We start from the raw sequence: 12,475 nt of genomic DNA, 5'->3' as shown, positions 1-12,475 counted from the left end.
CTACAAGAACTACAATATATTGAGATATTCAGCATAATCCACTGGATTCATTTTCCATAAGGTTTGTGTGGGGTCCTTTCTTTAAAGTCTTACCTTTTTAATATTATAACTGCAATAAACTAAATTATAAAACTTTACTCTAAAATTTTTATAATAGAGTGAAGTTTTAATATAATAGAAATTATATATAATTTTATTGCAGAAAGTTTATTATATATCTACGTTTTTAAGAAAGAAAAACTTATTTACAAAACAAAGTTGCAACAAAATATTTTTATTTAGTATATTGTATTGTACAAATTACAACATAAACTCATCACTTGATAACAGATAATAAAGGACATTAACAATTTCATTTAATCTTTTAGGTTTTGTTCCCATTATGAGATGTGAAATGAAAGCTCGTCCTTGACAAACTTTTTCGGGCGCAACAGTAATTGAATGTAATTTTTGCATCCAATGAATAAATTGCAAATCTTGTATTCAAATTTACTTTTTGTTTTTCCTCTTTTCTGTGGGAAATATTTTCATTTATAGCAAATTTTTTTTGTTCATATTATGATGATACAAAATTTCTGCAGGTTCATTTGATTGTCTAAAACACAATCAATCCAAGTTCGTAATATTTATACATATTATATGGCAATGATCGTCACAAAGGCTTAGACTCAGTAGAAGTAGTGCAAAGTCTTCTGTGACCCATTTGATTTTACACTTGGAACGGAATGACTATGGAACACTAGTTGTTCAACCATCAGTTGTTGAACCATCAGCATTGAAAGGTGGTGGAGAAGATGGCATAATTCTAGTTGTATCTTGGGTTAAATAACCAGCAACGTTAGGTGTGCCTCCTAAAATATTTAAAATAAAGTATGTATAAGTAATTAAACTAAAATAAGAGAATAAAAAAAATAATTCTCACCAGTCAAGTATCCTGCAGTATTCGTGGAGGAAATGAAAAGATCATGCTTTTGTTCACGATAATCGGACCACACTTTAGACTGATCTAACATGTTTTTAATCTAATAATAGATTAATAAAAAATGTTACTTTTGATTTCATAAAAAATTTATTATAAAAGCAAAAAATTTATTCTACCTGTTCTCCATAATGCAGAGAATCACTTAAAGATTTTAAAGCTTGAACAATTTGGGCTCTGGTAGCAGATGGATTTGATACAGCTTCTAATTTTCCTTCAAGCAATTGTAATAAATAAGGAACAAGTTTTGCTTCTATAGCCTGGTAATTATTTTTAAATTAGATAATCACATTTATTATTTAAAACAAATGAAATAAAGTGTGTTACCTGTTGTGTTAATTCTTCATTTTTCTGCATAAACATTTTATTGAGTACCTCACAGGCAATTCCTACCATATCCTGACGAAGCTGCATAGCTTTAATTAGAGGTGGTATACATTCCACTTGTGCAAGTGATTTTATACATCCCTAATTTAGTTTAAATGATATTTTTTTTTAACTACAAGAACTTTTATAAATTTATGAAATTTAAAAATATTTAATTATAAAGTAATACCTCATTGTTCACTAATTGATGGAGTATAAGAATGCAGGATCTAGCTGTGCCCTCCTGACCATTTCCCATTACTTTCATAAGTCGAGGGATGTGACCCATAGCTGGAATGTGATCGAGTAAAGCAGGTTGAGCTTGAAGAAAACTTACTAATGCTTGAATTATGGTTTCTAACATTTCTCCCTATAAATTTATTATATAATTATCCATTTAAAAATTCTTGAAATTATCAGCAAACTGGAATTAAAAGCAATATGAATGAGCAATTATTTATTGTGACATTGTCACAATGCTGGACTGCAATTTTTAATCATATTTCAATCTATTTAATTTAAAATATAAGCCTTGATTTTAGTAGTGTCTTGCTCCTGTACAGGTACATCACACTTTTCCTGTTAGCAATAGTCATGCTGGTCATTTATCTAACTCCATTTAGGGAAAAATTTTTAATTGAAATAATGTGATTTCTGGTTATAACCAGAAATTTGTATACAGTTAATTGAAGTCTCCTGCCTCTAAGCTTTCTGTATCTGGTCTTGACTTTCATTCATCTTACACCATCTTTGAGATTAAGGAAGGACAGGCAGACAATAGTGAGAATTTATAAAAGTTACAATTTTTTCAAATTGCAGCTTAAGAATTTTATTCTCTTCATTATTAATCCAAATTGTATTAAAAAGATTTATAAAATAAATAGAATGCAATTTCGATAAACAATAATTGAGTAAAAGTTACAAAAATATATGGTATAAGTTTTCAAATTTAAAAATTTTAATAATAAATTTATCATTGCAATCCAATTAAATTAGATGAAAATATTCAAAGAACTGTTCAGTAATCAATTATGAAATTTTCAGTGATATGCATGTACACTATTATATATAAAATGTCAAAATTTCTTATTCAGTTCAAAATTATTACATATAAAATTATGTAACTATTAATAAATTAACAACAACTACAGTAAATTTATTAATTCAAAATAATTCACTAAATTTTACTTGATTACTTCCTGGATATTACATTTTACAATTATTAGAAAAACCTGACTTATCTATAGTATCAACTCATCTAACAATTTATTTTGAAATATCAAAATATTTATACATGCTAACATATTTGTATATTTCAGGAAAATAATGCAATATTTCCTTAATTTAACAAATGCCTATTTAGTAGATTTCAGACAGACATGATTTCATAAACTAAACTTTAATTTTTTTCTAATGCATTCATAAATCTGAAATATATACCATAAAAAATTTCAATAAATTTTGTAACCAAGATTTTCTAATTAACACAACTTAAAATATTTTAATTACTTAATCGTCTTATCTATTTTGCATAGCAGTAGAACAACTTTTTTCCCTCTGCTGCATATCATCACTACACTTTGCTATAGTCAAAAGCCATCCTACAAAGGCAAATAAAGCCAAAGATCTAGGGAGACTCCTTTCAAAATGTATGGTCCTCTCCCTTCTCTTCTTTCAAGCATAATGATTTTCAAAAATTGATCAAAATTTAAATTCAAAAATTGAAACAGTATTAATGTGTTAAACTTCTCTATGAGAAACCATATTTAGTATTCTAATCCTTTCCTATTTCACAAGTGTGAGCTAAAAATGCTTATACGATGCGAGATGTATTATAGAGGGTGTTCACTAAACTGAACACTTTCATGCTGGTGAATTACAGAATCATATGTATTTCATTTGCTCAATGTGATATTCACAGCATTGACAATCATACCTCATCAAATTTTCCATGATGAAAACACTTTTCTGACATCACTGATAGTAATTTTATCAGATTCCTGTTTTAAGAACTTACCAATTCCATTTGGTAGTTTATAGACTTAAAATTTTACTTGTTATTGGTATTTACAATTTTTTTTTTTAAACTCAAGTCTTCACTTTTCAGGTTAGATATTATTAATTACTATAGAAAAGCAAAGTTATTTTTTTATAGATGACACCATACACAATTTTAACTTTGTGCTAGCGTCTCTTAGTATTTCTTGAATACTTTTTGCCAAGTTATGCAATTCATTGCTGGATCTTCTTTTATACAGTTAATTTTTAATGAACTACATTTGAATTTTACTCTACCAGTATATAAAATTTTTGTGATTCAAATACTTTTTATCATATGAGAAATTTAACACATTTTTTTATTGTGGAATTTAATGTATTTATTTTACATAACATGAAAGCAATAAAATGAAATCTTAAACAAATACAAAATTATATGAAAGTTCTTATTTAGAAATAGCTTAATGTAAAAAAATTAGATTTTATTTTAATTTCAATTTTTTTTCTGAAAATGTACAAAGAATGTTACTTACATTAAGACCTGTTTTAGACATTAATTCATGTGCTTTGTTCAATAGTTCTATCAGAAATTCTTTTGGTCTTCTCAAGACCCAACCTGGATTTTGAATAAATAATCTTAAATAAACTCCAGCTAGTATAATCTCCCCTTGCTCTTTTGGTAATTCTAAAGAAAAATCATCTGGCAGCTGTATAAGATAAAATGCCCATTATAATCCGTATATAAAATCTGCTTAATACATAAAGAAAAACAACAACCTTCCAAGTTGCTGATGGATTATCTTTTTGCATTCTGTAATGTCTGCAATAGGTATATTTTTTAAGTATATAATAGATAAGTAGAAAACTCAAGTTAAAGGTAATAGCTTACTCATCAGCCATTCTTTTTGCAATATTGCATACTCTTTCCCTTGTTTCTTCATTCCAAATTAATTCTGGATTTTCCTGTGTACCTATGAATTTTAAAATATTTTCAGAACCAAATCAATAAATCATTATTTTTAGTTTTTACTTATTATACCTTCAAACATATGTACAGCAGCTTGAGAAGAATCTTTCATGGCATCTAAAAATAACTGGGGAAGAAATTTTCCTAAAATTATTCTAATTTTTGGACCTATTAATTTATCTGTTGTCATTTTTGCTAACAACTCAGCAGTATGTTCTCGAACATTAGGATTTGGTGAATTGCAAAATAAATTTAACAAATATATCACAGCACCTATAAAAAATTTTTTTAAATTTTCCAGATAAAAATTACATTATTTATAAATTACAATTTACCTTTGTACATTGATTCTTTAACTAATCTATTATTTGACATAAGAGGTAACATTGTTTCCAATACAGTTATTTGACCTGTGACAAAATTTTTTTTATCAATTTTCGTTATTGAAAGTTTCAAAGTTATATACATTTTTAAAAAATCAATTAAATCACAGAATACATACTAGCTGAATTAGCAAAAGAGTGCAAAATAAGGAGAAGATAAACTAAGACTTCTGATGCAGCAATATCATTTACACACTCTTGATTACCAGTGACTCCCGCAATTACCTAAATGTCAAATAGTTTTATTTCAATTTTAAATTAGTAATAATAATAAAAATAAATTCTAAAAATTACATCAATTGCATGAGCTTGAACTTTAGAACAACCATCTAAACGAAGAAGGCTAAACAGCAACTTGAAATGGCCAATACACTGGACTTCCACACCTAAATAAATAAATGAAATCTTAATTTTTTTAAAATTAGACTCTAAATTTATAGTCTTTTATATATTCAATACCTGGATTGTTACGTATGACATTTTTTAATGCTTCTAATGCCATCTCAACATTTCTTAATCTTTCAACATTTTTATTTACACCTACTTTTGCTGCTGTTAAAGCCATAAGTGAATGAAGGTATTGTGCTTGTGACCCAAGATAATCTAATAAATCCAAAGTAAAGCGATTTGGATCCTATCAATATAAAATGTAATTATTTTTTTTATTAAAATAATTAAGTCTTATTAAATATCCATACTTACTTGTAGAGGGTAAGTTGACTGTTCATTGTATATCCTAACAAATATTTCTCCAATAATTAACTCAGAGGAATGTACGGTAAAAACAAAATCAGCTCCAAAAGAAGGATCACATTCACCCTAAATCATAAACAGAAAATTTTTATTAAATAATATTTAAAAACAAACACAGTAATTAATATAAGAAATTCTTACTGATCTGATTTTGCTTCTTTGTTCATTTTTCAAATATTCCATTAATTCTGCTCTTGTAGCATTATCCCAAATTAAATATGGATTTTCTGTATTACTATTTAAGAGTTTTAAAACCTAAGAATTGAAATTGTTTAAATTAATATTTGTAATTTTTTTTACAGGTTTTTAAATATCAAAGTTTCAATTTTAAAGCAGCATAAATTTAAAAAAAATATTATTTTAATGATTATTAAGCTTTTACAGCCATATCTGATCTGAGAACTTAGTCAAAACATTTCCCAAAAAGGTATGATAAGACACCAAGGGACATTTTTTATGGCTGTTCTACTTAACTGTCCAAAATGAATACAGCAATACCCCGAACTTACGCGATAGGTGAGACCGAGCGATAACCGCATAAGTCGAATTCGCGTAAGTCGGGGTATAATTTCACAATTTGTGTAAAATCCAAGTCGGATGTATGTAAGCTAATAAATGTTCTCGTTAATCTTATCTTGTCTTTTGATTCGTTCACGGTTACAAGAAATCACCACATAGAGTCTCTCAAGTCTCCGTAGATATAACAAACACAGAAATCAATAACACAAAATAAATTGTAGCTATGCGTCAATTCCGCTCTACACGTCCGAACATGTAAGCTGAACAATAGTGTGGGGGGAGTGAGTAATCAAGAGTTGTGTGGCGCTCAAAAGACGAATTGACAAGATTTGAAAATAACGTAACTGAGTTCGCGTAAGTCGAGGTACTACTGTATTCAATAATGTCCCTTTTCAGTTTAACATAGATGCTTTTTGGGTTACAGGTTCTTTATTATTTTTATTACACCTTTATTTATTTTTTCATTTTTTTAAATTTTATTTTAAAAAAGTCTAAGTGAAAATATTTTCCAAAAAGGTATGATAAGGTCTCAGATTAGAAGCCAATACAGAAGCTTAATAACCATTAAAATTTAAAAGGAGGACAAGAGGCAATTTTTATTAAATTAAAAACATATTATTCTAACTTTAAAAACTTTTAAATTGTTAATTTAGAATATCTGATGGAATTAAGTAATCATCATCATCAATGATAAAAAATTCTGTGTATATAAATAATTTCTAAAAAAACAATTAGACAAATACATCCATTATAGTATTTTAAAACATTTGAAACTGACACACAGATTTTATATATTTTAAGTTCAAATTTGATATAACAGCTATTTTACTAAATCTAGATATCAAACAGATATAAGACCTTAATATATGCTGTATGTTTACAGAACATAAATTTGATTATTTTCAACTATATTAATAACAAAATTTGGGAATTACAATTAAATAGGATATTCTTCTACGTAAAACTAATAAGTGCTTGAATTAAGGAGAAAACAGTTTTGTTTGAAACTACATGATCAGGGGCCGTATTCTGGTCATCGTCTCTCGTCTCACAAGCCACTCTGATTGGCTGATCATTTGTTTACGTCTCGAGAGATCATTGCATCTCTCTAAACGCGATTCTGGACAACTTTTTCTCTCTTCGATTCTCTTGTTTATCAGAGACGAGCGGATAGTTGTCTTTCGGTCGTTCTTTCGTCCTTCGCCTTGATTTCGTTATATCCAATATGGATGATTGGATGCTACTCACACTGTACAATTGTATTAGAGAATGTTCTCTATCTTGGGAAAGAATATTTTGAGAGAGAAAATCCTGATTTTTTTCCAGTGCCTACTTGGAAACGTCACTGATTCCATTTTTTTTTTAATTATCCTACATCAATTACTGAACTGTCGAATATGATGTTAATCTTACTTAGATACTTAAGAAGAAATTAGATCGCAATATTTCGAAAAATATCTAAGAACTCACGCTTTTCTAACTTAGGTTATTAAAATTTTAATTTGTTAAGAGAGACAAATTGACATTACAATCTAAAAACGTTATAAAACATTTTTAAAAAATAATTACTTCGTCGAAAAATTACATGCATTATTTGAACACGTGCTTTCCTTGCCACATGATCTATGATTACATACTCTGCACTTTCAAAAATTTTACAATTTCATTGGTTAAAATTCTATACTGTGTTGCGCGCGCAGATAACCCGAACATGTATAATCAACCAAATAAAATCATGACAACAACAACAAAGACGAGATCGTTACGAACGACCAGAATCGCCACTGTGTATGAGAGACGAATTTCGTCTCTCGCTTTGACGTAATTCGTCGGTGAACGAAGAGACAAGAGATAAGTGACCAGGATTGTATGTAATGTCATATTAAAATTATTATGCTTAGTTTACACTGAGCAAATGAGAAAAGCAAAAAGCGAGTTTATTCGCTTAGCGAAATTGATTTATACAACCAAAGGCAAAAGGCAATTGCAGCATTTTAAGGAGCCAATCATTTGCAAGAGACAGAAAATGTCATCTTAAAAAACAAAATGGCCACTTCCGATATTCTGTTGTTAACCACGTTTATTTATTGAGAAAGAAAGATACATCAAAAAGTAAATGATGCAGGTGAGAAGAATATTAAAAATCCATAATTACAACATTTACTCTATTGCGTGAGAAAGTTTCTGTAGCCATCTTAAAAACAACAAGAACCACGTGACAACTAATGGGAAGACAATTGGTGGTGAAATTTTTTCGCTAGCAAAAAAAAATTGACAGTTCTGAACTTTGAAGCAATTTGCAAAATGGTAAAATTTGCCAGAAACGACATCACGTCTGACATGTTATTCGCTTTTGCAAGCAAATTGCACTCAGTGTGAACTAAGCTTTATTAATAAAAGAATTGTACATAATAAATTGAAGAAACTCCAACATCACAATCCTGTCATAGAAAGCAAGAATAAAATGCATCAGAGAAACTAATAAAGAAAAACAACAATAAATTGAAGAGAATTATGAGGAATGGTGAGAATCAATTCAAGTTATTAATAGTAACAACCTGTAACCCCTGGTTTCTCACAATACTATTGCATTTTAGAAAGTTAGGTAGGTATATATCTATCTAGAAATTATTATTAAATTCAAACCTCAGAAGCTGGAAGTGAACTCAATTGCTTAGCAAGATAGGGAGTCAGCATTGCATTCAATGCTCTGTGAATAGGAAAATTTTCAGGCGTTAGACCTTTTCCAGCATAACCATCCAACCGACTGCATGCTACAACACTCAGTCTTGCTAACTGATTAGCAATTTCCTTGATTAAAAAAAAAAACAAATTAATTTTCCATTTAAATTCAGTCCAAAAATTAATTTAAAAATTTTATTAACTTGCTGATTAGTTTCCTCATTTCTTTCAACTCCTCCTTCCTCTAATGTATAATCATAATTGAAGAAAAATTGCAAAAGGTGATATAAAACACCTGCTTGAAATAGATGCATCTGAAGTATTTCATCAACTGCAAGTGAACTGATACATTCAACAATCACAGCACAAAGTTTAGGAACTTGCTAATAAAACAAATAATAATTTTTTTTTAAAATCAATAAAACAAAATATTATTCTATATGATAACTCTTACTTTAAAATAAAGAATACGACATATATCTTTTATCATCTCAGGCATTTCTATCATTCTTTCTCTACAAGCTGAGAACTGAGCTGCTACTGTAAAACAATGTGCAATATGAACACACACTTGAACTGGAAAATCATCCATTTTTGATGAATGACTAAGAACTCCAACACATCTGGAAAATCCTTCTTTTAATACCTGTAAAATAAAATTACTGTAAACTAATTTAATTTTAAAATAACCTATATTGATAAATAAATACTTCTAATCCTCCTTCTCGTCGAAGTTCTTCGGCATTCAAAGCTGAACAATTTACTGTGTGGTATGCAGTTTCCGCAGCAGCAGCTAATAATGGTGTCAATTTAGAAAATAATTGTTCATCTCCAGTTTCCATCTGAATTGTTTTAATCAACATTGGATATCCAGCATACTTATAGGGATGAAGTTCTGTGAAATATTTCAAGGCAAGATAAATATATCAAATAAGAAAATGTTAAAACTAGAAATTTTAAATTTAATTTACCTTCTTGATATTGACTAAAAAGTATTGTTTGAGTTTTTAAAATTAGGACAATGTTTTGTGGATCAGGACCTTCACACTGTTTGGAAGATTTGCTACATAGAAATTCATATGCTTTGTTTACTTTTTCAAAGATTTCCTGAAAGTTAACAAAAATTAAATTTATTTCACAGTGCTTTCTTTTTCAGTACACAAAACAGTTGAGTTACCCTTCCGTCCGGATTTTTATCTGGATGATATTTTTGAGCAAGTCTAAAGTAAGATTTTCTTATTACACTTTCTTCATAACTAAAAAACAAATATTAAAATGTTAAATATGTAAAATAATTTCATTTACAGTATTGTAATATATTATAATAATTTAATTAAATATATATGTATATTTACATTTGACCACGTTCTAAACCTAATGTCTCATAGGCATCATCTATTGAGAGTGATGGGGGTTTCTTTTCTACTTCTTGTTTCCATGCATCTAAGACATCTTTTAATAATTTGATCTAAATAATAATAATGATGATAAAAAATGAGAACAACAAAATATAAAAATTTATCACACAAAACTCTTGACACTTACAGGATCCAAAATAGGCCAATTAGGAAAACGATTTGTATCACAGAGATGCCGAAGATAATAAATATTACAGAACAGTTCATTTTCAAGTTGTGGATATTGTATTATTGGTATAGGACAATATTGATATAGGGCTCTAGTGTTTGATTTTAATCGTGGTGTGAATTCAGCAATGTGTGTTGCAATTTTCTCTATCATCATTCTCCTAAAAACATTAAGATATAAAGTAAAAAACAAGTTTTTATCATTGTAAAACAAGATATATGTATATCAAACATTGCGAAGCCCGATATATATTTCAAAACATCACCAAACAATTGTCTTAAATAATCGGGCTATAATTCTGCTAATTTAATGATTAATACAAATTACTTAGCATTAATTACAGTATATCCCCCCTATAACACTGTTGATAATTCCATGTTATATGAATTCCATGTTGTATGAGTCACTTAGATTTTACAAATACGTAAGCTATTCACAGCCCGGCACACGTATTTGTAAAATCTAAGTGACTCATATTCATATAACACGGAATTATCAATAGTGTTATGGGGAGTCTACTGTATTAAATTAGTAGAGTTATAGCCTGATTATTTATGGCAAGTGTTTTGTTACGTTTCTATAAAATATATGTAAATAATAGACCTCATTTCATTATTCCAAATTGCTTCTGGAGTATCAAATTCACCCAAAAATATTTGAGCAAATTTATCTGGTCCATGATTTTCTAAGTAACAAACCATTGCTTCAGGTAAAAGTTGTCCAAGAACACTTTGAAGCATTATACTTGAAGATTGTGTCTGTACATAAAAATATAATTACAGTTACCAATTATATTGAGAAAAATTATGAATTGTTTGTGATAAATAAAAAGTATGACTAACCTCTTCTGACCGAAATGACTGACAGGCATGAGTCATTTTTAAAAGTTTTCCAATCGATAAAACATTTGATCCAGTATACATTAATATAAAATAAAAAAATCCCGTAAGATACAAACGAGGCATACTAGGATTATCCTGCATTATCAAATGTAACAAGACTGCCACTTTTTCAACTAAAATAGGATCAAAAGTCAACAGAAGCTACAAAATGTTAAATATATAATAAATATATTATTAATTGAAAATTCAAAATTATATATATTAAATTAATATTTATACAAGTATATAGCATTACCTGTACTATATGCGGAAGACATGTTGCATCAGATAACAAACGTTTAACTCTTGGTAAAGGTCTTACAATAGCACCATCCATATCTCTAGAAAATGATTTATATAATTTTTTCCATCTTAATATCAACTGACTTACAAAATTAATTAACTGCTTTAATGAGTAAAACAACATTTACAATGGAGTAAATATTTTTACTCTATTAAAAAAATTTTATTTGTTAGACAAATTTTGGAGTTACCATACCATATATATATAAAACAACAAAATTCATCAATATCAATCAGTCAGAATTTTATGAGCATTTTAATGCTACAATTCAATTAAATTATTACTTAATTGGTACTACAGTCAATGTCATTATCTTGCAATAAATTTAATCATTAAATAAATAAATAACTTTATTATATTTACTGTAATATATTTATATGCAGGATAAGGATCTTTTAAATTACAGAGCAATTTATCTTACCGGCTAGGGAAATATTCACAAATACTGATTAACATTTTGAGAATATGATTAGCTAATTCACTTTCATTCATTAATGCAGTTCCTGTTGCCATTAAACACCATTTCAATTGGGGAATATTATGAAGGGGACGCCACCCATCCATGCCTTGGGCCCAACATCTTGTCTTCATAGTAAGTGCACCATCTTTCCATAAATCTTTAATCTATTTTTATTTTGTAAAGTGAACCTAATTAATACTTAATTTTTCTAATTTATTCTTAAAGTAATAAAAATTAGGAATATCCAAAAGATAAAAAATTTAGATGATAAAATCTTTATGTATTAGTCCTTATAAATAAAAATATAATAAATCTGTGTTAAGTATATTAACAGAGTTTCAGAAACTTGACTCTTGATAACATAATATTCCATACAATTCATTGTGGCATTAAAAAGAAAGTAATTTAATTTCTGTCTATATAACTTAACACTAGGATTAAACAAGTTCTCATTCTTCACTGATGACACTTTACAATAGCATCATTTCCACATGTTAACAAAGAATATAATACTTTTTCTAAGATTCACTGCCAAATGCCATAATGCAAATATCACTAACTCAAAAAAAGCCACTGAATAGCCAATAGTTTCTATT

At 28.1% G+C, this 12,475-nt stretch overlaps 1 protein-coding gene across 1 annotated transcript; it reads right to left on the bottom strand.

The window, feature by feature from the left end:
• Positions 1-258: 258 nt before the first annotated feature.
• LOC111629872 (dnaJ homolog subfamily C member 13-like) lies at positions 259-12,096 on the bottom strand. Its single transcript, XM_023373792.1, has 27 exons — positions 11,841-12,096; positions 11,372-11,456; positions 11,077-11,277; positions 10,838-10,992; positions 10,193-10,394; positions 10,003-10,115; positions 9,825-9,903; positions 9,619-9,754; positions 9,358-9,542; positions 9,102-9,293; positions 8,851-9,030; positions 8,612-8,776; positions 5,588-5,701; positions 5,396-5,512; positions 5,153-5,327; positions 4,988-5,079; positions 4,813-4,918; positions 4,646-4,720; positions 4,383-4,583; positions 4,233-4,314; positions 4,121-4,163; positions 3,877-4,050; positions 1,536-1,715; positions 1,307-1,447; positions 1,099-1,239; positions 923-1,022; positions 259-851 (listed from the first exon to the last, which is right to left on the bottom strand). The coding sequence occupies exons 1-27, from the start codon at positions 12,008-12,010 to the stop codon at positions 748-750; spliced, it is 3,708 nt and encodes a 1,235-aa protein (XP_023229560.1). The 5' UTR covers positions 12,011-12,096; the 3' UTR covers positions 259-747.
• Positions 12,097-12,475: the final 379 nt, after the last annotated feature.

The sequence above is a fragment of the Centruroides sculpturatus genome, unplaced genomic scaffold (genome assembly GCF_000671375.1).
Source record: "Centruroides sculpturatus isolate CEXI.00-Female unplaced genomic scaffold, Cexi_2.0 scaffold548, whole genome shotgun sequence".
NCBI classification, from domain to species: Eukaryota; Metazoa; Arthropoda; class Arachnida; order Scorpiones; family Buthidae; genus Centruroides; species Centruroides sculpturatus.
This window is presented reverse-complemented; position numbering and strand designations above follow the sequence as displayed.